Source organism: Bufo bufo, chromosome 5 (genome assembly GCF_905171765.1).
Source record: "Bufo bufo chromosome 5, aBufBuf1.1, whole genome shotgun sequence".
Lineage (NCBI taxonomy): Eukaryota > Metazoa > Chordata > Amphibia > Anura > Bufonidae > Bufo > Bufo bufo.
Window position 1 is genome coordinate 548,452,473 of NC_053393.1, and position 26,496 is coordinate 548,478,968.

General features: G+C 49.4%; 1 protein-coding gene across 1 annotated transcript; it reads right to left on the reverse strand.

Annotated features, from left to right (window-relative positions):
• Positions 1-8,062: 8,062 nt before the first annotated feature.
• Positions 8,063-25,424, reverse strand: CDC25A (cell division cycle 25A). The gene is made up of 17 exons (XM_040431383.1): positions 25,279-25,424; positions 24,885-25,083; positions 24,160-24,239; positions 22,587-22,638; positions 21,645-21,683; positions 21,279-21,315; positions 20,862-20,951; positions 19,935-20,054; positions 15,650-15,784; positions 15,214-15,285; positions 14,989-15,132; positions 14,816-14,911; positions 13,823-13,885; positions 13,654-13,752; positions 12,403-12,533; positions 11,957-12,068; positions 8,063-10,721 (listed from the first exon to the last, which is right to left on the reverse strand). The coding sequence occupies exons 2-17, from the start codon at positions 25,046-25,048 to the stop codon at positions 10,581-10,583; spliced, it is 1,575 nt and encodes a 524-aa protein (XP_040287317.1). The 5' UTR covers positions 25,049-25,083; positions 25,279-25,424; the 3' UTR covers positions 8,063-10,580.
• Positions 25,425-26,496: the final 1,072 nt, after the last annotated feature.

A 26,496-nucleotide genomic window follows, 5' to 3' on the forward strand; every position in this document is an offset into this window, starting at 1 on the left:
ATCCTCAGAGCCCTAACAACATCCAGACGGTGAAGATCCCGTTCCCGAGGATGAGACGGGGACGGGCACAGAGAAGGAAGGACAATATCTTCATTCAGGTGAAAAGCGGACACCACCTTCGGAAGGAAATCCGGAACCGGGCGGAGAACCACCTTGTCCTGGTGAAAAACCAAGAGGGGTTCTACGCAAGAAAGTGCCGCCAATTCAGACACACGCCGAAGAGACGTGATGGCAACGAGGAAAAAAACTTTGCAAGACAACAAGCGAAGGGAAACCCTGCGCAGAGGCTCGAAAGGAGAAGATTGGAGAGCCGTCAGCACAACATTAAGATCCCAAGATGGAACGGGAGCGCGATATGGGGGAGCATAGTGAGCAACCCCCTGAAGAAAAGTCTTAACTGGACCGAGCGGAGCCAGAGGTCGCTGAAAAAGGATCGAAAGCGCTGAGATCTGACCCTTTAGGGTACTGAGACCCAAACCCAAGTCCAGACCAGACTGCAAGAAGGATAAAATCGTGGGGAGAGAAAACCGAAGGGGATGAACATCTAAGGTCTCGCAGAAATTCAAATAGGCCCGCCAGGTTCGGTAATAAATCCTGGACGATGCCGGTTTACGCGCACGAATCATGGTACGGACCACGTCAGCAGAAAACCCCCGCCACGTTAGGACCGCGGTTTCAATAGCCACGCCGCTAAACGTAGCGACCCTAAATGCTGGTGGAAGATCGGCCCTTGAGAGAGGAGGTCTTCTCTTAGAGGCAGAGGCAAGGGGGCGTCTGCCAGGAGCAACATAAGGTCGGCGTACCAAGGACGACGAGGCCAATCCGGGGCTATTAGGATCGCAGGCGTGCCCTCCGCCGCGATCTTCCGAAGGACTCGTGGAAGCAGAGGCAGGGGCGGAAAAACGTAGAGGAGAGAGAACTCCGTCCAGGGAAGGACGAGCGCGTCCGCGCCGTAAGCGTCCGGATCCTTGGTTCTGGCCATGAAGGTGGGGAGCTTGTGGTTGAATCTGGAGGCCATGAGATCCACGTCCGGACGACCCCAACGGAGGCAAAGAGACTCGAAGACGTCGGGGTGCAGAGACCACTCGCCCGGGTTGATCGTCGTCCGGCTGAGGAAATCCGCCGCCCAATTGTCCACCCCCGGGATGTAAACGGCCGAAATGGCTGGAACATGAACTTCCGCCCAGCGAAGGATTAGAGACACCTCCCTCATTGCCGCCGCGCTGCGAGTGCCCCCTTGATGATTTATGTATGCCACAGCCGTGGCATTGTCCAATTGGACACGAACAGGGTGACCCTGAAGCAGCGAAGTCCAATGCCGGAGTGAGAGGAGAACCGCCCTCAGCTCCAGAACATTGATCGGCAGTTTGGACTCCGATGGAGACCAAGTGCCTTGTACGGACCGAGGAGGAAACACCCCCCCCCAACCCCGCAGACTGGCATCGGTGGTAATCACCAACCAAGTTATCGGTAGGAAGGACTTCCCTTGGAAAGGGGTCCGTAACCACCAGAGTAGAGAGGAGCGAACCTGGGGGGGAAGGGGAAAGTGCTGATCCAGACTTTCCTGGGACTTGTCCCATGCGGACAGAATGGCAGTCTGAAAGGTGCGGGAGTGATACTGCGCGTAGGGGATTGCTTCGAAACAGGACACCATCTGTCCCAAGACCCGCATGCTGAACCGGAAGGAAGGACGGCGGTGGTTCAGAAGGCTCCGAACCGACCGATGAAGGAGCTGGCGCTTCTCTGACGGAAGCCGAACCTCCGCTGCATCTGTATCCAGCAGCATCCCCAGAAAGATCAGTTGCCTGGATGGAACAAGAGCGGATTTGGGAAGATTGATAATCCAACCGAACCGGCGTAAGGTTTGTAGCGAGAGGTCCACACTGGCAGATGTCAGTGACAGAGAGGGTGCCTTGATAAGGAGATCGTCCAAATATGGAAGAAGAAAAACTCCCCTGGAACGAAGTAAGGCGAGGACAGGGGCTAGGACCTTTGTGAAAACGCGAGGGGCCGTCGCCAGCCCGAAGGGGAGGGCAACGAACTGGTAGTGGTCGGACCCCACTGCAAAGCGCAGAAAGCACTGATGACACCGAGCGATTGGAATATGAAGGTAGGCGTCCTGGATGTCGATAGAGGCCAGGAACTCCCCTTTTTCCAGAGAGGCCACCACCGACCTGAGAGACTCCATCCGGAACCGCTGAAGACGAAGGAAACGGTTTAACCGTTTTAGATCCAGAATGGGACGAACCGAGCCTTCTTTTTTGGGGACCACAAAAAGGTTCGAATAGAACCCTTTGAATCTTTCCTCCATAGGAACCGGAGCGATGACCCCTTTGTCCAGAAGGGTACGAGTGGCAGTAAAGAAATCGGCCGCCCCTTGGGGATCCCGAGGAACCCGGGAGCGAAAGAACCGAACTGGGGGGAGGGACACAAACTCGAGTTTGTACCCGGAAGACACCACCTCGAGAGCCCAGGCGTCGGAGACGTGCGCCTGCCAGAAGTCCCTGAACAGGAGGAGACGTCCCCCCACCCGGGTGGGTGGGGGCGCACCTTCAGGTAGGGTTCTGCTTGGTCGCGGGAGGGCGAGCAGGCTGTGACTTGCGCCAGGAGGGCTGGGTCCGAAAAAAAGGTTTCTTACGTCTGTCTTGGACAGGGTTAGAGGATGGACCTGAAGTGGTGCGAGGTGTGGGAGCCCTGCGGGAAGACCTGAAGCGAGAAAAGGTGGGACGGCCTCGAGTGGTGCTCCTAGTCCTGGATTGGGGAAGATGTGTACTCTTCCCTCCCGTGGCTTCAGAGATGATTTCATCCAAGCGGGTCCAGAACAATCGAGAACCAGTGAAGGGAAGGCCAGTAAGAGACCGCTTTGACGTGGCGTCCGCCGTCCAAACCTTTAACCAAAGCTCCCTTCTAGCCGAAACGGCCAGGGCAGATGAACGGGCTATGAGAGCCCCCGCATCCAGGGATGCCTCACAGATAAATTTTCCGGCTTGAACGATAAGTTGGGCCAGAGCCCGGAGGTCCTGAATAGGGACGTCGGATTCAAGCTCCTGATCCAGCTGAGACGCCCATTCTGAAACCGCTTTTCCAGCCCAAGCGGAGGCAAAGACCGGCCTGAGGGCGGAACCGGAGGCTGCAAAGATACCCTTTGTAATGGCCTCTATCCGGCGATCTTCAGTGGATTGTAAGGAAGAACCATCTGCAACGGGAATAGCCGTGCTTTTGGACAAACGGGCCACAGGGGGGTCGACTTTAGGTGGTGACGCCCAGTTTGTAATGCAATCCGCCGGGAATGGATAACAGATATCCAACTTCTTAGGCGGGGTAAAACGGGCATCAGGACGGGCCCAGGCCTTAGAAACCACCGACGAGAAGTCAGCGTGGAGGGGAAAAACCGCAGATGCCTGTTTTTGGCGAAAAAAGGAAACACTGGTCTTTTCAGAATTAGGAGGGTCATCGTAATTCTTAAAGGTATCATGGATATTGTTAATAAGATGGCCCACGGCAGAAGCCAGCTTTGAAGGCAAGGCCGAGTCCATATCCCAATCAGAATCGGCTAGTTCCCCTTCAGAGGGCATATCCTGTAATGAGGAAGGACCCGACTGAGGGCGCACCCTTGGGGGTGATACTGAAGCATCCGAGGATGATAGGTGCTCCGCCCTGGACCGCTTCTGGGGTTGACGGGCTCTGGAGGTGTCGCCTGGAGAGAGAGACTCAGACGGGTCAGCTAAGGTAGCGGACCCGGAGGGCCCGGCAGGGGAATTATCCGGCTGCGGTAAGGGCAATGCATCTGCAAGGCAGCCCACAACATTAGTGAGACTGACCACAGCCTGGGAAAGGGATCTAGCCCAGTCAGGGGGATCCAAGAGGCCAGGGGGTGACACAGCAGATGGCGGACCCTGTAATGGGGCTTTGCAAGCCGAGCAATGCGGGTCAGGCTGTCCTTGAGGAAGGGGTGCCTTACATGCGGTGCAGGTATGATACCAGGGACCAGCAGGCACTGAGGGGTCAGACATGTTGGCTGGAAGTAATATACAAAAACGTCCAGGCCAGAGGGCTGCAGTGCTGGAAGGGGTCAACAGTCCTACCAGGTCACAGTGGGAGCAGACAGCACAGCAGCGGCAACAGCAGCGGTCCTCAGAGCCCTGAGGTAATCCGTCCTGAGAGCAGGCAGGCACGAAGAGGAGGCGGGGCTAGTGAGGGGCGGGAAGAAAGACGTCCGCCCCTTGACTGAAGCCTAACATGTACAGTGGAAACGGAACGAAGCTCCGCCCACCGATGAAACTTTTCGCGCGCGCGATTCAAAATATTACATGCCGCCGAAAAACCCACAGAATAATGTCCCCCGTTCACCTCCATATAAGCGGAGGCGAACGCACACCGGTGGCCGGACAAGAGCGTGCGCTTGTCAGAATGTCAGCCGTGAGTTGAACACAGCCGCAGTACAAGTGCGCCTGCTATCCAGCAGCTGATAACGAAAGGCCGCCGCACCTGAGGTAAACTGCGCTGTAACTCTCCCCCTCGAGCATCGCTCCGCTTTGCCCCACACACAAAGGAGCCGCAGACTCACAGCTAAGAGCTGTAAATTGTAATCGACATGAAGGTCAGGCAGAGGGGACAGCAGGATCAGGCCCTAACAGGGGGGGGGGGGGGGGGGAGGGGGGGTAGGAACGGCTGCACAGCCACCTCACCATTCGACGTTTTCACCCTCTGTCCATCCAGCAGGGACGCCCCTTCAGCCACTGGCACCGAAGTGGCAGGGAGCTGGAGAGGGGCTTGCAGGTGGGCGACCCTTGTGCTGGCGGGATGCAGGGGAGCTGGGCTGCCCTGGTCCTCCTTTTCTTCTGTGGGGGAGGCAGCATAACCGGCACTGGCGCAGCTCAACCCCGGGAAAACAGAGGTCTATTGCGACTCTGTTGAAAAAAATAAATAAAAAATAAATAAAAATAAAATCTTTAGCAAAGACAGCTCTGCAGTGCAGTGTCTTGCCTCCTTGACACTAAGCAAAAAACTGGCAGTCTCTCTCTCCAGGCTGAGGGTATAGCTGCTGGAGGAGGGGCTTAACAGTCTTTCACTTAGTGTCACGCCTCCTATGGAGATGAGCTATACCCAAGGTTTCCTGTGTCCCCCAAGGAATTGGGCGAGAAAGGTTGTTTTTTTGCAGTTTTTATTTTACTTTTTTGATAGTGTTCACCTGAGGGGTTAGGCCTCATGCACACGGCCGTTGTTTTGGCAGCTCGGTTGCGGACCCATTCACCTCAATGGGGTGGCAAAAGATGCAGACAGCACTGTGTGCTGTCCACATCCATTGCTCCATTCAGTGGACCCACAAAAAAAAAAAAAAAAGTGTTCTCTATATATTACAGAAATGTCGCACTAGAGTGAGAGAGGATCTCTCAGAGGTGCTCCCACTGGCAGACGACACCCAGCCTGACAAAATATGAGTAATAGTAGTGGGGCACTCTATAGTAATGGGATCTTTATTAATGGAGTAAAATTATTGAACAATAAAACGATAATATTCCATAGGTCAAGGATGTAGTATGGTTCAGATTAAATGGCAGCAATAAAAAGGTATTAGTAATATAATCAACTAAGAATAGACCTCATCTGCATGCAAACACAGTAAAAACAATAAGACCTTCTAATAAAATATAAATCTCTAAAACTAACAATCTGTAAAACCTCTGATGTTTTGAAATAATCGCATTAAAACAATCGACCAGATATAATGTGCAGATGGTAAAATAATCGGCCAGGTGGAATATTCGATAATGTAAATATTCAATGGTGGAAAACACACCGATAGACTGAGGAGGTATGGACATTATCGTATGAAATATCAAGACCTCCCAGTAAGGTTGTGTCATTCCTTTCAAAAGTAAGCAATCACATCTTGTTGGATATACAGCGGGACGCCGCTGTTTGCATTGAGTGAGTGGGACGCCGCTCCATCTACTAACTTTCATTTGTGCTTAAAATCGAATACCTGGCACACTGCTTTAACATTTGGAAGAACTTGGTGTTTTATCTCCTTGCGATTTTTTCACCATCGAACTTTACCAGTAAATTCCACAATCGAATATTTACATTATCGAATATTCCACCATCTGCACATTATATCTGGTCGATTGTTTTAATGTGATTATTTCAAAACATCAGGAGGTTTTACAGATTTATATTTATTTTATTATAAGGTCTTATTGTTTTTACTGTGTTTGCATGCAGATGAGGTCTATTCTTAGTTGATTATATTACTAATACCTTTTATTGCTGCCATTTAATCTGAACATAATATTCCGTAGGTCAAGGATGTAGTATCTATTGTTCTATTGTTCAATAATTTTAATATATTATCTCTCTATCATGTCCTATTCTTGTCCACGCTTTGCGGACAAGAATAGGCATTTATATGCAAGGCTGTCCGTGCCATTCGGCAAATTGTGTAATGCGCACGGACGCAATCCATGATTTATGGACCGCAAAACACACTACGGTCGTGTGCCTGCGGCCTTAGAACGCTTCCTTCCCCCCCCACTTTTTATATTTGTCCCACTGTGGGACTTCTTTTCAGTGTTTGATCCCCGTTTCAATTCAGTACAATACCTAGTTGCCCTGGAGACCCAGCGCTCATGCTGGATCTCCTGGGCTTCCATAGGCTGGAAGCTCCGATGCCCGTGTAAGGCCTAGTTCACACGGCCACAGTTCCAAGTGCATTCCACATCACGGATGTAGACCCATTCACTTCAATGGGTTCGTAAATCCAAAATGGCCGCATGGAACGGGACCCCTCGGAAGCACTACGGAGTGCTTCCCTGGGGTTGTGTCCCATACTTCAGTTCCGCAAAAAGATAGAACATGTCCTATCTTTTTGCGGAACGGGCGGATCGCGGACCCATTAAAGTGAACGGGTCCGCGATCCGATGCAGCTGACCTACGGGTCACACACGTTCGTGTGAACTCGGCCTAAGGCATCGGGGCTGCCATGGCAACCATTGACCCCCTGCCAGCGCAGTAACAGCCGGGCCCGTGCAGCTCCTGCACCCGCCCGATCCCATCATGTACATGAAGGAGCCACATTTGCACATGTACGTGATAATGTAGGAAGGGGTTAATACCCTAGGCCAGGTCCCCGCCAGTGCTCCCATGCAGCCAATAAGGAAGGAGCCATCACCCCTTCACTTCCACAATGCTATCCACCTGGAACCATATGCGGTCCAAATACCGGAAGTCACGCCCTGCGACTTTGGGTACACATGCACGCCACGCTTAGAATATACTCCATGCCTACCCTCCCCAGATTTTGTAATTCGAAGCAGGCAGGGAAAAAAGGGGAGAGACGGCCCTGGACCTCCCAACACTGCGAGGATGATCTAGCATCGCCTCCCAGTCATGCTGGGACTGCCCAGGAACACCGGCCCAACAATTCAGGACCCAGAGGGAGTGACTCCGACTTAGCAAGCAGCTTTCAATGTATTTAGTGACTGATCTGTTTTTTTCCTGTTTTGATTTCACACAACTGCATCCTAACGGAACGGATGCATCCTGATGTGCAAGATCCAAACAGATCAGTTTAATTCCGGTATTGAGATCCTCTGCCGGAATTAACAAGGTAAGTGTAAAATAACCTACTTTGCACAAGTTTCTCATCTATGGTATCAGTCCACCCACAAACTACTGAAGTAAAACGTACAATTCAGGAACTGCCGCTAGGAAGCACGTAATATGGATGGATATTGAAACAGCCTTCTGCATCTGACCTTAGGGCTTACAAAATGGGGTGTATGTGACCACCCTGTCCCAGTCCAGATGCAGGAACCCACTATCTCACAAAGCTGCAACCAGCCCGCTGTTCTGAAACTACAACTCCCAGAACCCTCCATTTGCTACTATGGGTGCTGCTAGAACAGCTAAGCAAATATGCATGCTGGGAGTTGTAGTTTCACAGCAGCTGGAGTGCTGAAGGCCGCGGATCCCTGAACTAGACACAATTGTAAGTCAACCATGCGGTGTCTAATCCTAGGAGGATTGGGTTTATACCATTCCCTTCAGGGTAACACACGGGAGAGGTTTTAGGTCATTTATTTTCCTGCAAAAAACAATGCAAAAGATACAAAACTGCATAATCTGTACAGGAAGCTGCGAACCTGGAACAGTCACATGACAGACATGAACATGATCTCCTGAGGAAGGGCCGCCAAGTCCAGGCCGCACATGGGTGCAGATGGTAAAAAAATATAAAACCACAAACAGGAAAGTCACAATCGGCAAAAAGGAAAGTGGTGGTGGTCATCACTGCTACTTACACTCATGGCAGTAAGTTATTGGGCCTCCCTTTGATGCGTCATATGCAAGCACCAACACTGATCGCTACAGTACTGCCATATATTTATACACTATGCGGGTCGAGGGGGTTGCACATGATCAGAAAAACAGGACTTGTCTGCAGGTTGTACGCAGTACTGCAGCTCAGAGCTGCAATACTAGACGAGCAATAGCCATAAAGCAAACGTGATTTTCTAAATTCTGTACAAACCCAAGACGACCCAATCCTTTTCTGCAGAAGGAAAACTAAAATCTGAAAGGGGGTTATCCCATATCAACATTTATGGCTTGGATACGCCTTAAGTGTCAGATAGTAGCATTTACCAAAGGTGAGATCCACAGCTATAAATCAGAACGGGGCCCTAAAGTGATGGAGCCACATGTTCAGACCACCTCTATTCCCATAAACAGCCAAGAGTGGGCTCAGCTAGTTCCTGCAGTCCAACAGTGAACGGAGAGGAGGCGGCTGCACGAGGGTCTCCCCCCCATCACTTTGGGGACCCTGTTGTGCGATATCCTAGCAATATGCCATTAATGCCGAAATGGGACAACCCCAAATTTACAACTTAAGGGGTATTCCAGTTATATTTAACCATTACATCGTAGAGAGTCCTATCAATGGGACCTGAAAATCGATCACGACGACCTGGTACCCGACTGAGCCCTGCCACCAAAACGAATGGAGGGGCTGCTCAGGCACGTGCGCAGCCCCTCCATTAATTTCCATGGGAGTTTTAGAAGTGCCGAATACAACACTCAGCCATCTTTGGAAGTCCTATAGAAACACATGGCGGGGCTGGTCGGGCATGCTCTTGGCTGTTCAACTCATTTCTATGGGAGTGCCAAAAAAAAAAGAGCTCGCCTATCTCTGGAACTCCTGTGCACATGCCGAACCAGCCATCCCATTCATTTCTGGGGCTCCATGGGGTACAGTGTTCCCAATCTCATGATCGTGGGGGTCCCAGCAGTAGGACCAATCTAATAGTTGTCCCCTATCCTGAGGATAGCTTTAAATACGCCCTTTAATCTACAGCTTGCATTATACTCTGGAGCTACACTCCTAATTCTGCAGGCTTCAGAGCAGAGATCGCCAGGCATTACCTTCATGTTCAATTCCTGCACAGAGATGTGTTAACAGAAGCATCTCAATTGGATCAGCAAGAGCCCAACGTCAAGCTTGCTGACTGTTTCCAACAGCTGCACAATAGCAAATGCAGGTGACCCCCAACGCAGATTAATTCTACATATAAAAAAAACTGTAAAGATGTTAAGGCGACAGACGCTTCGCCAAAGTGGACGTGACCTGAAAATTAAGTGCACAAAGTAAAAAAGCAATTCTGCCAATTAAGAAAACCCAGTAATAAAAACATATATTTTTTTAAAATATAACTACCATGACAGGCACACTGTCAGAAGTCAGATGGTGAGCTTACAAGGGTCGTCCAGAAAAGAAGATGGCGCCACAGCGGTCCACAGGCCACATGTGTAATTGCATCTCACCTCCACTGAAGTGAATGAGGCGGAGCTGCAATGCCAGTCTACCTATGGATGGAAGCAGCCATGTTTGTTTGTGGACAACCCCTGTGATAACTCCAGGCAGGTGCATTCAGCAATTGTGCAACATATGCCAAAAGAGGAAGGGGCCGACCATAAGCCCCTCTGTGGCCAAACTCCAGCCACGTTAGGATAAATGTACACAGGACAAGTTTGGAGACAGCCGTCTCTTCTGTCTGGGGTCACACAATGATTACACATGCCGGTAACAAGAATATAAACTTTAGCTTTACCCCCCCCCCCCCCCCCGTCAATCTTAAAATAAGGGGAAGTAAAACCAGGGTAAAAGCTGATGAAATGGAAGTCTTTGAATCAATGAGAACTCAAACCTCAGAAAGGAAGGGTTAAAAATTTGTATAAAAAGCAGTGGCACAAGAGGAGCCGAGCGATAACTCGGTCTGTGTTCACATGGAGGTCTTGCAACTAGAAACCATTACTGCTAGATAAAAACAGATCCTGCGGGACGTTGTGTAAGCTGCAGGATTTCTGACGAGTCGTGGCGGGCTCGGCAAGGTGCAGATAGAACGTCCCAGAGTAAGTGGATTTACCGTCGGCTGCACCAGGCAGTCCCAGGTAAAACACCAATCCCCAGCTCTGTGCTTTCCAGAAACACCGAACATTGTCTGCTCCACTTCCCGGGGTCCGTCTGTGTCAAGGACGTTCCCATAGATGGATCCCAGGCGGGGAAAGTCAGTAGAGCGGATTCAGAGCTTCTTGAGACGGCTGTACAGCTCCCGCTTGCTCTTCTCTCCGGCCCAAGTCCGGCTCCTCATGCGACACTTCCGCAGATCATCTTTGAAGTCTTCGTGGTGCATGGGACGGTAACCTTCTGGATCACAAAAAGGCTGCGGAAAAAATTGAAATAAGAAATTAATTTTTAAAAAAAAATAAATTAGCTTCAGAATACAGCGGTGATAACCTCCCAGCATCCAAAACTAGGGCACACTATTGACTTTTTTAGCAAGTGTCTACAGCCTGCCTCCATAAACAGAAGATTCAGAGAACTGCTCCATGCCGTTCCTCCGCTGTGTCAGTTTTCTTCCGGTGCTGCATTGGCACGGTCACATCATGCACTACAGCCAGTGATTTGTTTCAGTAGCGACATGCTGCTTCGGGCCACATCACCCGCAGAGTAGGTGACCATGCAGCGATACAAGAACACTAGCCTAACACCAACATGGACACAACGGAGGCCCACAATGGCAGGAAGCAGGCAAGCATGAATCTATTATTTAAAAAAAATAACAAATTTTTATAGAAGTATTCCCGGAGAGCCCCTAGCGCTGTAGTCTAGAGCTGCGTTCACAAGTTTCCAGGTTTAAAGTTTTGCTTTCTGCAATGTGTCTTCCTCTATTAAAGGGTTGTACAGAACCCTGCAACACTTGTCCACAGGCTTAGGCCGAATGCACACGGCCGTGTTCCGCTGGCCTGGATTCCTGGTCAGAGCAGAAGCGCACAGCGTCATTGGTTGACATGATGCCGTGCGCTTCATGCCGCCGCTGCTGTACAGTAATACACTCATATAGTGTATTACTGTACAGCAGCGGCATGAAGCGCACGGCGTGATAGCAACCAATGACGCCGTGCGCTCCTGCTCTGAACAGGAATCCAGGCCGGCATACCACGAACCGCTCTCGGCCGCGTGCATTCGGCCTTATGGGGTAAAGCAGCTCAGCTCCACTGAAGTGAATGGGGCTGAAATGCAGCACAAGATGCAGCCTACAGACAGGTTTGGCACCGTTTGTAGAGGAAAACGCCAGAACAAGCCATCAAACCAAACCCTTAAAAAGGAGATCTAAGAGGTTAGAGATAGGCGGCAGACATGATCACAGGCATTCCCAAAAATCAATAAAAAAAAAAACAAAACAAAGCAACCTGTTCTAACCAGAGTTCACGGCAGCAAAGCATCACGATTATGCCCCACATGTCAGTGTTCGGTCAGTGATTTCCATCCAAAACCAGGTGCGGCTCCAAACACAGAAGAGGAGCAGATCTTTCCCTTCTATCTCATGTCTGTGGAGGCTCCAATCCTGGTTTTGGCTCACAAATCACTGACGTGTGAACGAGGCTTAACAGTTACCTTGCACTTCTGGAAGAAGTCCTTGTAGCCTCCTGACAAGATGTACAGCTCGGGGTAGTGCAGATGGGGATACTCGTTCACGTCTCTGTCCTTCTCTCTTAAGAACTTGTACCTATGAAGAGACGGCATGTTCAGTTTTAATTTCAACATTGTGCAAGGAGCAACAGGAACACAGAGCAGACTATTCAGCCTGTCACCCCACAGCCCAGACTGACACACTGTAGCAAACTGGCAGAGATTAGCACAGCTGCTGCTCAAGGCTAAATAGAGCATTGTTCAGACTGGACACAAGTGTGTGAAGTCCTCAGCAGACAGCAGGACTGGCCATGTACAGTGTAATGCCTCCGAGTGTTCTCTCATTGACAGCAAGCAGATCTAACAGTGAGGAATTGAAACGTTAAGTCTAGTAGAAAACCGTCTTTTTAATAACCGGGACAATCACTCACATTCTGGGTCCGCGCTCCGAGGAGAACTCGCAGTGGAAGATGATAATCACTCGCTTGGACCCTTGGGGTCGGATGGAGGTCTTCAGGAGATGGTTTTCTACCTCTTGCTCCATGTGCAGATTGATGGCTCCCTGTGAAGAGAGAGAAGCGATCACCTACATGAGCACCAGGGGAGGGCGGACGTCACAAACTTACACAATAAGACCTCGTTCACACTGTGTGCAGGTCAGAAAATCTCACTGTAGCCAACGATTTAATATCTAACCGAAAAATGAGCTAAAAACAAAATGTAACATTCTGACAAGCACCAACCAGTTTCAGTGATTCCACGACTTCCATATTGATGACTGATTGCTGGAGTCCAACACCCCCACCCATCAGCTGTTTCAGGCAACCACTCCAAACTACAAGCGGACCGAGGGCTCCATGAAATGCGTGGTTCCCGGCACCCACGTACTGCAGCTCAGCTTCCATTCACTTGAATGTACCTGGACAATGCACAGTGGATGGAGCCTCCTGCTCCGGGCTCAGTCCACTCTATACGAGGCCATAAATAGCAAAGTACTGGGAAGCCATCTTAAATTCTATAGTTAAAAAAATGCACTGCATAAAATGCATTTTGGGGTGGGGGGGGGCATGCAGTTTACCCCTTAGGTGCACTCTAATGTAACCAGTGTATGGAGCTGGCTCATGAGGTAGGCATTAGCTGGGTATTGCAGCCGACACCTGCCTGTACCCCAAAATGGTGCCAATCACTACAAACTATAGCCCACCACAAAAAAAAACACCCCTTTGCAAAAAACCATCCTTCACAAGCCTCTGGCACACGAGCGTATTTGCAATCTGTATAGATGTATAAATCCGCTGCTAATGGAGAGCTATTCACATAAGCATATAATTTCCGTCAGTATTTGAAATCCGCAGCGTGTCCAAGTTTTGTGCATATTTGCTTTCAAACGAAAACACACAGGGAGGAAAAAAAATATGCATGTAAATCCTGAAATCAATACCGAGGACAATACTGACGATATATCAGGAACCCGTGGACAATCCAGAGCCAGACTAACGACCATTTCAATACGCTCGTGTGAAAGCGGCCATACAGTTATGTCCAAGGAAAAATAAAGCGCAGGGAGGAACAAACCGTGCCGCCAAAATCTGCTGAATCCTGAAACCGTTACAAAAAAACTAAATCTAAGAGGCCTGAAGCACACAAGTCCCGCACCATTAAGAAAGAACGGAGACACTCACCCTGATGTGCCCCCCGTCGTATTCGTAGGGGTACCTGCAGTCAATGATCACACAGCGCTCAATAAGAGAATCATACTGCCCGTTCAGGATCAGCGCCATCTGCAGGAGAGAGACAGGATCAGCACGGGAGCCACCCATGACACCGGCAGTCACTACACAAAGAACTCACCATCTCCGGGGTGATGTATTTCAGCTCCTGGTGTTTACCGCTAACAGTTGGAAATAAAAAGGCCTAAAAATAAAAAAATAAAAGTAAGAAGTCAAGCATCTCTCCATAAACTGCTCAGTGCAAGCTAGGAGTTCTTTAGGCGCTATAGCTGCTGCAGAACTAGATGGCAGCTACTGGTCTACCGAAATACTGAAAGCAGCTACACCTCCCCCACTAAACATGGATAGTGCTATAAAGCCAAATGCCTTCCAACAGTACAGTGCGAACAAAGGGGTTTGAGGAGTTAAGAAATTCACCATGTGCCCCACTCCCCCAGTGCCATCAGATCAGCAGCAGCCCCTTCATGCCATGTCCCCATGCCATCAGCCCCTCCATTCAGATTGTCATGATGTCCCCCACATCAGCCCCTCCATGTGCCAAATCACAGGTGCCCCCATTAACCCCTCTCCCCCACCAACAACATTTTACATGCCAAATCACAGGTGCCCCCATTAACCCCTCTCCCCTGCCAACAACATTTTACATGCCAAATCACAGGTGCCACCATTTTCCCGCCCCATCTGCCTTTCAGTGCAGAGTGCGCCGACACATTGAGTCCGCAGGAGACGCGTCTTCATCCCAGCATGCACTGGGGACCTGACGTCACACACTGTCAGCCAGCGCACCGACGATGGGTGAACGCAAGGCCCTGCAGCGCAGTGCCGACAGGAGGCCACGGAGCGGTGAGTGAGAAGCTTCAGGTCACTTACGCTCCGTGGTCATGCGATTTAAACAAATCTTCAATGCAGAAGAACTGCAGCGAGGATTTGCCTCTATTAAATCGATTCAGCCCTACAGTGGACGGAGCTGGCAGCATTTGGTCCGCTGTGTAGTGGCTGCGCCGGGGTACTGCAGCTCAGCTGCCATCCAACTACACAGTGGACAGTAGCCATATCAATGCCTCGCACCCATACACATTCACTATGCGACTAACCCGTCACTTTGCTCCTTTACCTTTGAGAAGTCTCCGATAAGATCTCTTTGGTCGCTGTCGAATATACTTTCAATAGTTTCCTTAGAGAAGGACTTGGACCGCATCAGACACGAACCCTGAAAGACAGAGGTGGTCAGTCACCCTGGTCACCTGCAGGGGGCAGCCTATAACCCACCACCCTCCGGACACTCACTTTTTCAGGTTCGTGCTCTTCCGTCACCTCAAACATGCTGCGGCGCCTCTTGATTTTCTCTGGCATGTCTCCGTGCGGGAGCTCCGGCCGCTTTGTCGCAGTCCTGGCCATGGGAGTATTTGAGGGAGAACCAGTTTCATGACTCTGGAGGAGTGGAGGAAGTCGAGTATTAGATGGATTTCCAGGATCTGTATATTAGGGACTAGAAATGGGGCGTCTACTTACAACCTGTGGGCGGCTCAAAACCAAGGGAGCGGTCCAGAGACTGGCAACGCCACACGGAACCTCAGCATCGCTCTGGAAGACAGAAGGTTAAGAGGTCAGTTGCATGTCTGGTCAAGACTGGTGAAATTTAAGAGGTTGCACAGAATTAAATAAAGATGGCTGCTATTTTCCAAAAACAGCCGCACACCTGCCCTCTGGGTTGTGTGTGGTATTACAGCTCACTCCAATGGAGCCGATCTGCATTATAAGACCGCTCATGGTAGGTGTGGTATAGTTTCTGGTGGGAAGCAGCCATCTTTTTCTAATTCTGGATATCCTCTTATAATCCCAACTCTGTAGCAAGTACAGGACACATACTACACATCTGTCAGCAGCCACTGCAGGGTGGGGAGCATTATGTCACACCAGCCATGAGCAGCTTCTGTCCGGACCTTACCTCCTCATCCTCTCCATCCAACATGTCCAGAAAGCCATCATCACTGCTCTCTGTCGTAGTGGACGTGCAAGACGACCTCCTCACCAAGACAAGATCATGACTTCTGGATTCAGTGTCCTTCCCAGGAGAAGAGAACTAAGAAGAAAACACAAGCCGTCAACCTCCAGCCATAAGGTGCCCGATTACATAGATCATCTACTACCGATAGGCAACAGAGAGCAGGCCACCCCATTCACATCCTTCCTAAACCACAATACCTTCAGCCTCACATTCACAGCCAACTACTTAAGCCCAGCCACTGAAACTCTCGACCTGGTACTATCTGCAAAATCTGCATTTGCGGATCTGCAATACACGGGCATCGTTCCGTTGCCATTCCGCATCACGGATGAGGACCCATTAATTTCAATGGGTCCGCAAATCCAGAGATGCGGAACGGAACACTACGGAGTGCTTTCTGGGGTTCCGTGCTTCCGCAACGCAAAAAGATAGAACTTGTTTTGCAGGACGGAATAGATCAGTTTAAAAAACTACAGAACCCCTTTAATACGAAGGCCTACATCACATTAAGGGGTTGCCATTTATGCACTAAAACCATAACCAGTATTCTAGAACTGTCGTCCATGCATAAATAGCAAATTTAGACAATTTTAAATTTAGCTGACATCATATACTAAACATAAGACCACTGCCACCAGTTTTTGCCGGTACAGATGCAAACAGTAGACTCCTTATTACAGTCATTGCTCCAACAACTAAAGCTGGGGACACTGTTACACTCAGCGGAAATGGAGTTTAGGGGCTACTTGGTACATGAGAGCTTCCCACTCTGCAGCGGTCTCAGATTGGATGCTAATGCCATGTAGGCTTAGGGTGGCACAGAGAGCTCTGCAGGGTCAGGTTGGCACAGTATGAGGCTATGTAGGCTTAGGGTGGCACAGAGCTCTGCAGGGTCAGGTTGGCACACTGAGGCTATGTAGGCTTAGGGTGGCACAGAGCTCTGCAGGGTCAGGTTGGCACAGTATGAGGCTATGTAGGCTTAGGCTACTTTCACACATGCGGCAGAGGAATCCAGCAGGCAGTTCGGTCGCCGGAACTGCCTGCCGGATCCATCTTAAAATGTATGCCAACTGATTGCATTTTAAGACTGATCAAGATCCTGATCCGTCTTACAAATGCATTGCAAGAATGGATCCGCCTGTCAGTTTGTCATACGCATCAGTTTTGATTTTTACCGGTCTGCGCATGCACAGACCAGAAGGACGGATCCGACACCAATACATTCCTATGGGAAAAAAAAAAATTTAAAAAAAATGCCCGATCCGGCATTCAGTTTTTTTGGCCGGAGATGAAGTCCTAGCTGCTGCAGTTTTATCTTTTGCCTGATCAGTCAAAAAGGAGTGAACTGAAGACATCCTGAACGGATTGCTCTACATTCAGAATGCATTAGGATAAAACTGATCAGTTCTTTTCCGGTATAGAGCCCCTAGGACTGAACTCTATACCGGAAAAGAAAAACGCAAGTGTGAAAGTACTCTTAGGGTGGCACAGACAGAACTGTGCAGGGTCTGGGTGGTAGACTTCGGATAGCAGTGTGATAATGTACTGTATGTAGTGCACATAGTGGGATGTAGTGTTAGTGTACTGTATATACTGTTAGTGATACAGTATATGGTGTCCTGGACTATAGTGCACGGTATATAGTGGGACAGTGATGCTTTTCCTTGGCCACTACTGTGTGTGAACCCGACCCTACCCCTTATGCTGCCTCCTGTTTCACGGTGCTTGCAGCCTCTTCTCCCCCCATCTCCAGGATTAGCATTAGAAATGAGAGTAGGGGTATCTGTAAGTCAGTCATGCTGTGACATCTGTGTATCAGCCAGGAGGGGGGGGGGGCTTGTGCTGGGCCCCGCACCGGGTACACAGGCACATCACAGGGTGCTGCATCTATAAGCTAATCCTCCTTTATTTTTCTGGCTACGGGACAATAGAATGACCTGCCCTGAGGGTCTCCCTCCTGTGTCCTCACCGACTTGCAGCTGGAGGTCAGACCCAAGTGAGGTTGGTGTTGCTTGCTGCTGGTCTCCTGTTGGAGTGTCCAGCGCTGAGACCCTCGCTGACATCTATAAGCAGGAGTCTGAAGCGCTCAGCCACTTATCCTCATTGCTGAGAGCGGTAGTGAAGACGGTCCCCTAGACCTTCTATTGAGGCAGTCTTCACTACTGCACTCAGCAGGGAGGAGAGACAGCTCTAATAGGGAAAAACAAGGCGCTCAGATCTGGGACCCTACAGAGCAAGGCCACTTACCCTGCCAGTGACGACCACGCGCCTCCTTTCTCACTTCAGAGCGGTGCCATAAGCTCTGGCAGCCGGCTCAAACTGACCAATCACAAAGCTCCTTACTGTAAGGAGCTTTGTGATTGGTTGTTTCAGGCAGCAGTGCTGCCCTTGCCGTTCACAGCACTGCTGAATGGCAGGGAAAAGTCTAAGGTGTATTAGTACGCCTTAGGCCTCTTTCACACGAGCAAGTATTCCGCGCGGGTGCCATGCGGGAGGTGAACGCATTGCACCCGCACTGAATACCGACCCATTCATTTCTATGGGGCTGTGCACACGAGCGGTGATTCTCACGCATCACTTTTGCGTTGCGTGAAAATCGCAGCATGCTCCTCTTTGTGCGTTTTTCACGTAACGCAGGCCCCATAGAAATGAATGGGGTTGCGTGAAAATCGCAAGCATCCGCAAGCAAGTGCGGATGCGGTGCGATTTTCACGCACGGTTGCTAGGAGACGATCGGGATGGAGACCCGAACCTTATTATTTTCCCTTATCACAATGGTAAAAGATAATGTGATGTACCATGTGATGACCGGAGTGACGTCATCCCAGGTCCTTAAACTATAGTTAATGCTCTCCACAGGTCCTATACAGTAAAAGAGTCAGAAGGAGATGCCGGGCATCGCGAGCAAGTGGATTAAGGTGAGTTAAATGACTTTATTTATTTTTTTTAACCCCTCCAGCGCTGTTTTACTATGCATTCTGTATTCAGAATGCTATTATTTTCCCTTATAACCATGTTATAAGGGAAAATAATACTATTTACAGAACACCGATCCAAAGCCCGAACTTCTGTGAAGAAGTTCGGGTTTGGGTACCAAACACGCGCGATTTTTCTCACGCGAGTGCAAAATGCATTACAATGTTTTGCACTCGCGCGGAAAAATCGCGGATGTTCCCGCAACGCACCCACACATTTTTCCGCAACGCCCGTGTGAAAGAGGCCTTAGACTTTTTCCAGGGAGTAAAATGGCCTGAACAGACGTCTATGACGCTTGTACAGGCATTACTGCAACCTCTTCATGTGCCGATGAAAGTTTTTATGCATGTGTACATATACAGTCATATCTATCCGCTCCCAATATCCATATCCCAGTTCAAATCCATACTTTACAACCACTGGCTCACAATTCACTATTATGCACACGTCCCCTTGCATTCAGCCCTCCAATCCTTATTGTGCGGCAAACACTTTCCTACTCGCTCAATACACCTAAACATTTTAATAAACTGTGGGTCCATGCTCCACATAGTCAGACACGGCTAGATTTACCATCAGCACACGCGTGGTCCATCCCCTTGCAACCCAAAGTGTCATTCAAGCAGAGACAACGCCCTTCTAAACTTGGCACGCTCTCTCTGCATGCCACGATGTTTCACCTGGAGAGGAGGATTTATTCTTCCTTTTACACCCACGCACCTCCCTCATAACTGCAAGGTAATAACACCTGTATCCCATTTGTCTTCCTCACCTCCAGCACAGCCGGCTTTCTGACATTCCAATCTAATTGTAAGCCGGTTGTTTTGATCCGGGTGACAGGGAGATGCAGCGGTGGCCGTGTAGCGATCCGGAGCAACTCGGGTGCATATTATAGGGGTTGAGCCACATAACATACTATTCAAAACACTACCAGTGATTTTACCAGCATCATGTTTTAGTATCCAAATATTTGCCATTGTTTTACTCCATTGTCAGTACCCTGTCCATTTACGCCATTCTATACAAATATGCACTATGCATTTGTTTTTAATGGTCTACAAAATAAAATGTAGGCGCCCTCTATACCAGTGTTATAATGACAATGTTATATCCCTCTATTGAAAATTTATGCACAACATAAATGTGAGCACAATCAGCTGTCTATAAACAGGCCTACCATCCTGTGAACGCCTCCCCCCTTGTGTTCACCACAACTTGCTGATTATAGGAAGCGCCGCCTATCACGTACCATGCATGCCGGAGCGGACTTCTGTCTCTGCACAAGCGCTTCCTTGCCCTCTCCCTGGCATCGGGGTCGTGTGAAACTTCTGAAACATGGCCTGGCTGGGATCTTGAATTGGAAGGGTTCCTGAAAGCAAGTAAAATGCATAATCACATACTGTAGAAAACCGCAGGAAGCACTGGTCCGAAGCAGAGAAGATCAAGTCACCAGGAAACCTGCACTATCCAGAGGCTGATAAATCCCTTACTAGTCAAGGGTTTGTTACAGTGTATCATTAGGAAACAGAACTAAGGCCAGATCCAGCAGAACTAGAGTTTTTAGGCTACTTTCACACTTGCGGCAGAGGATTCTGGAAGGCAGTTCTGTCGCCGGAGCTGCCTGCCGGTTCCGTCAAAACGTATGCAAACTGATGGCATTTGTCAGACGGATCAGGATTCTGATCCGTATGACAAATGCATTGAAATGCCGGATCAGTCTCTGGCATTTATTTCTTCACATTTTTTGCGGTCTGAGCATGCGCAGACCGCAATGCTGAATCAGTTTTGCCAGAACACTCGGGGGCCGGATACAGCATTAATGCATTTCAATGGGAAAAAGAACGCCAGATCCGGCATGTGTTCCAGAATTTTGGACAGAGATAAAACCGCAGCGGTATTATCTCCGTCCTGAAAAGTCAAAAAGACTGAACTGAAGACATCCTGAACGGATCGCTCTCCATTCAGAATGCATTAGGATAAAACTGATCAGTTATTTTCCGGTATTGAGCCCCTAGGATGGAACTCAATGCCAGAAAAGAACGACGCTAGTGTTAAAGTAGCCTTAGAATGTGAAGAATGCTGTCATTCACTGACTGTAAGCAGAGATGTTAACATTGAGGTGAAAATTAAAAACGAAGTTTAAGAAAGTTAAACACTATTGTTTCGCATAACTTACATTTTCTTTGTTCTCGTCATCTCCAAATAGTTCACAACTCAGGGAATCTGAGAGATTTCTCTTGAAGGCAGGGCTGGAACCAAGGTTTTGCTGGACCAAAAAAATAAATAAAAATTTAAATTATAAAGAGAGACAACCCTCAGGAATCCTCTGATATTCTGCAATATTTGACAGGACAGAGCTGACAAGGAGAGCTCCTGTGCCGCTAGCCCAAGGTTCAGCGACCTCCAACTGTGTTGAAATTGTGACTCCCAGAATACTCCACTTCTACAGAAGGTCCAAGAACGGTCAAACAAGTGTGTACGATGGGAGTCGTAGTTTCACCACAGCTGGAGTGCCTGAGGTTACAGATCCCTGTGCTAGACTACAGGGGCCACAACAGAAAGTAGAGTTCTGCACAAAGACTGAACCACTTACCGGCAGGGATCGCCTCCTCCCCACAGGTATCTTTGCACTGAAATAAAAAGTGAAAGTTAGAGTTTTGCACTAAATGCAAAAAAAAAAAAAAAAAAGCTAAAAATACGGACGACGTCTGTGTGCATTCCATATAATGCAAAACAGATGGCCCCCTAATAGAACAGTCCTATCCTTGTCTAATGCGGACAATGGGACTTTTTTGCAGAACGGACATATGGAAATGTAATGCACCAGGAGCAACTTAAAAAATGATTCCACATACGATCTGCAAAACACACTGAACGGACATGGAGGAAAGAAAACCCGCATGTGCATGAGCCCTTGTAGTGGCTACGACTATAGCAGCACCGGCGGCAGGAATCTTACTTTGGGTTTCGGCTGGAGTCATGCAGCGCCTTTTCAAACCTGAAACCAGAGAGAGAAATAGCGTCAGTCACAATGGGAGTAGTCAGCTGAGAGGAGACCACGTATGGATAGATATCTGCTGGTTCTACAGCCCGGACCCCACAGAGTCAGCATGTACAGGCCTCATGGTCAGAGATAAGACCACAGGGAGCACAAGGTCAGCCGCGCTAGCGGTTAAACTCATCTAGCAGCAGGGGGTGCAGACTGCTGGAGCTGGAATTCTAAATATGTACAATACTAGGCCCGGCTTAGGAGCAGACAGTCCCGGCCTCAGGGGGTCACGTGTGAAAACAGCATGAGCTGCTCCAGAATAATAGACTGCTGAAGCCAGCGACTGCCGCAGCGGTCACAGGACAGCAATGCAGGAATGTGGACAGGTGAGGTTTTGTTTTTCCCAGTGACTATAGGTAACTGGTATGGGGGTCTGCTAGTATGGGGGTCTGCTCCTAGGCTGCACATGCTTAATGGGGTTGTCAGGACTAAAAAAAGATGGCTGCTTTCTTTATTAGAGGAGAAAAAACTAAAAACTTCCGCCTCAATCACTTCAGTGAAGCTGTGCTGCAGTACCAGGCTCACCCCATGGACCGGTGAATGTCCGTTTTTTTTAAATAAAGCTGCCATGTTTTTGCTAATCCTGCACAACCTGTTTAACCTTCAGGAACATCAGTCGCTCAGAAGTTTCTCTAAGGAGACAATTAGCAACTTTAGAAGCCCGGACTCTGCAGCTTCACACCCCCCTGGACCTCTGCACCGCTGTTACATTACCATACCCTCAAAAATGCATCCACAGGGTTGCATGTGGCTACAGGAATGATCAAGGTCACGTGACCCCTGCAGCCAATTTTATTTTTTTGGGGGGGGGGGGGGGGGGGGGGGGGGGGGGGAGGAAGTTGGAGCACTTACGTCTCTTCCAGGTTCTTAAAGTTCAATACTCTGGGCGATTCAAGACCAAGGCCTAAAAAAATAATTTAAAAAATTTATATATTCAGTTAACATGGCTGCCACAGTAACCTGACATAGCATGCATCAGTCCGGCCGCACTGGTCAGGACCCGGCTTTCCGAGATGAAGTCCCCGACCAGCCTTAGTAAAATTTACATTACACTTAGTAGTCACTGGTTTTATTTAAGCTTGAGACCACCCGACCCCCATGGACAGGACACAAGCACAGCCTCCAGCGCACCTGGATCAGGCTAAGGGTCCATTCACACGTCCGCAACTCTGTTCCGCAAAACACACACGGACGTGTGAATGGACCCTAAGGCATGTGGTGAAGGAGGGGAGCGCAGCTTCCATGATCTTGTGCTTTATTTTACCCAGGAGGTAAAGGCCAGCGTCTTGGAAGGGTCACCACATCAGACCCATGACCAGAAATGCATAGATGCCCCAGGCAGAATGGCTCATGCACAAACGCATTTTATTTCCACATCCGTTTTTTTTTTTGGCGGAACCATTAAAAAAAAAAAAAAAAAAAAAAAGGGGGGGGGGGGGGGGGGGGTTTACAATCTGTTTCCGGATTTCTGTTCTGCAAAATAGAACATGTCCTATTATTGTCCGCATTAAACACAAGGATAGGACTGTTCTATTAGGGGCCATCGGCTCCGTTCAGCAAAATACGGAATGCACACAGACGACATCCATATCCGTTTTGCTTTAGGGCTTGTGTACATAGTCGTGTACACAAGCCCTAGCACAATCATGGAAGCCGTTACCAGTCGCAGCCACTATCCAACCGACAGCCCTGTGCTCTGTAAGCTGCGGGCAGGCAGTGGGGCTCGTGGGATGTCCAGCGAGTACAGCAGCTTCCCCAAACGGCTGGTCAGCGGAGGTGTCGGAGTCAGATCCCCGCCTATGACCTCAGAATAGGTCAACAGTAAGCAAGTCCTGGACAACCCCTTAAAGCGATTGTGGTTCCTGTCCAAGGGAGGCGTCTCTCTAGGGATACAGTCACAGGGCAAAGATTTCCGGTAGGGATGAGTGAACCGACTTCGGAAAATTTGCATAAAGCTTTGCTCCAATACAGAGCTCCACACAGTGTTAGAATGTATTGGCTCCGATGAGCCCAAGTTATAGGTTTGCGAAGTCTCGTGAGACTTTGTGTAATAACTTCATAAATTGGAATAAAGTTTTATGTGAATCAACTTCAGATGTTTCATCCTAAGTCGATTTGCTTATCCCTAATTACAGATACCCTGAGGGTAAACGGCCCTGTGGGATGTGACCCCCAAAAACTGATGACATCACCAGAACCTTATCTACAGTCACCGGCTGGGACTGGAACCCCGCAGTCAGCGTTCTAATATCAGCCAGTCCTGGAGTCATCATGGGGGCTGGGAGGTCTGTGCTTCCCATCACTGAGACCCTACAGGCAGCTTCTCCCCGGCTGATAGAAGGGAGCAACGCTGCACCCGGAAGGATCCTCAAATAAGGTAGCAAGACCCTGTCCCAAGTCATACAGTAAGTGCACCACTGCTTACCTGCATCCATGGACTCCGAGGAATCAGATCTTTGCAGAGACAAGCGGTCACAGAGCTTCCTTTTTGGGGTCTCACACTGACTAAAAGATAAAAGTACAGATCAGACAATATTCACAGGCAGAACAGTGAGTGCAGCTCTGGGGTATAATACAGGATAAGTAATGTATGTACACAGTGACTGCACCAGCAGAATAGTGAGTGCAGCTCTGGAGTATAATACAGAATGTAACTCAGGATCAGTACAGGATAAGTAATGTATGTACACAGTGACTGCACCAGCAGAATAGTGAGTGCAGCTCTGGAGTATAATACAGAATATAACTCAGGATCAGTACAGGATAAGTAATGTATGTACACAGTGACTGCACCAGCAGAATAGTGAGTGCAGCTCTGGAGTATAATACAGAATGTAACTCAGGATCAGTACAGGATAAGTAATGTATGTACACAGTGACTCCACCAGCAGAATAGTGAGTGCAGCTCTGGAGTATAATACAGAATGTAACTCAGGATCAGTACAGGATAAGTAATGTATGTACACAGTGACTGCACCAGCAGAATAGTGAGTGCAGCTCTGGAGTATAAGGTAAGATAAGTGATGCATCTACAGAATAGTGAGTGCAGCTCTGGAGTATAAGTGATGCATCTACAGAATAGTGAGTGCAGCTCTTGCAGACAGTTACAGAAGGATCACACTCCAGGTGGGTGCACCAGTGGTAACTTACCTGCCCAGTACTGCCAGCTGGTCCATGTTGAGGGCGAGGTTGGTGACCGGAGACAAGGCCGAGGCGGTATCTGCTTCGCAGGAGAACAAGGCCTTGACCACGGGTAACCCGGAGAGGCGGCCGTGTCCCCTGACGTGAGCTGGGGCCGAGCGGTACATGTCCATCCTGACACCGAAGACTCTGCGGCCGGGCACAATTACTGCAAAACAAAGTATCCAGAGATCAGGGCGCCGCAGGGTCAGCGGTGAATGCTGCGGATCACAGACAGGCGGGCGGGCACAACAGGGGAATAAAGATTTAGTTTCATGTCCAAATAAACGACTATTCCGTCACGCGGCCGGGCTCGGCGGAGAACACAGCGAGGGGTTATCGGCGACACACGGACATACCGTACCTTTTAGTGGCGCTCACTGTAACCTGCGCGACCTCCCTCGGACGCAGGACTCAGCGGACACCCTCACGGCAGGACATACGATGACTCTACCGGGCTCGGCCCTCAGCTCCTTCTTAACCCCAGCTGACCACCATCTCCACCACCCAGCCCGCCTTGGATTTGGCGCCATCAACCAGTAGCCAATCAGAGCTCAGAATGACAAACTGACCGGCCAATCAACTGCTTGGACAAAGGACGTCCCATTTGCGCAGTCTTCTCGGTGGCGCCAATCGTTAAAGTCACGGATTGGTCCATGACAGATGTGCTCGTAAGTGACAGCTAAAGTAACCAATAGGAGCATAGAGCGTGTGCCACGTGACCGATGAATGACAGAAATCCCGTCTAATGGGAAATAACGTAACAGCTTGACAGAGAGCTGACTGACGACGTCGATGTCCAATCACAGCGCACGCCTCAGAGTGACAGGACGCGCAGACCGAGGGACCGTGAGGAGTCCGACATAGTCGCTGGCCAATGACATCGCAGAAGGCCCAGTGATTGACAGGTCGGAGCGGAGGGATATGTAAATCTACCTGGGAGATAAGGCGAGAGAAGTAGAAGCCAGGGCGAAGCATCTATCACCCCCGGCTGAGGTAATTATTAACGAGCCAGTAAGAACCGTGGCGCGGACCCCAGCGGCCAATCAGATTTCAGCTGTTATGATTCCCACTTAGATGTGAGGATGAAAGCAGCCATCTGATTGGCTTACACGAGGAGCGTCTCTCCTTTGTCCCAGTGGTCACTCTGCTCATCAGCGCCACCATTTGGTTTGAGTAATTAGTGATGTTCTTCTTAAACCCAGATGGTAACTGGAAAATAATAAGTATAGGTTTATGGTGGGGGTTGGGGACCATTCTCTTTCCCACATTTAAAGGGATTCTCCTCTTTTGCCACATCCTGTTTCCATGCTGCAGCAGAGCATCCCGTCTCCTTTGGTAGAAAGCGCGAACTCGGGTCAGGTCATGCACACCGCGGATCCATGAAATACGGATACCGGGCGCGCGCATGACATCTATGTGCTGTCCACATGGACTTTAACGGGTCCGCAAGCAAAATACAGTCGTGTTCATAAGTCCTACTCTGCATGGGTTTTATTAGATTTTTTTAACCCTCTATATTCGGTCAATGAGACCGTAGGGCGGGGGTCAGCGACCGCCAGCTGTCGTGGAACTACAACTC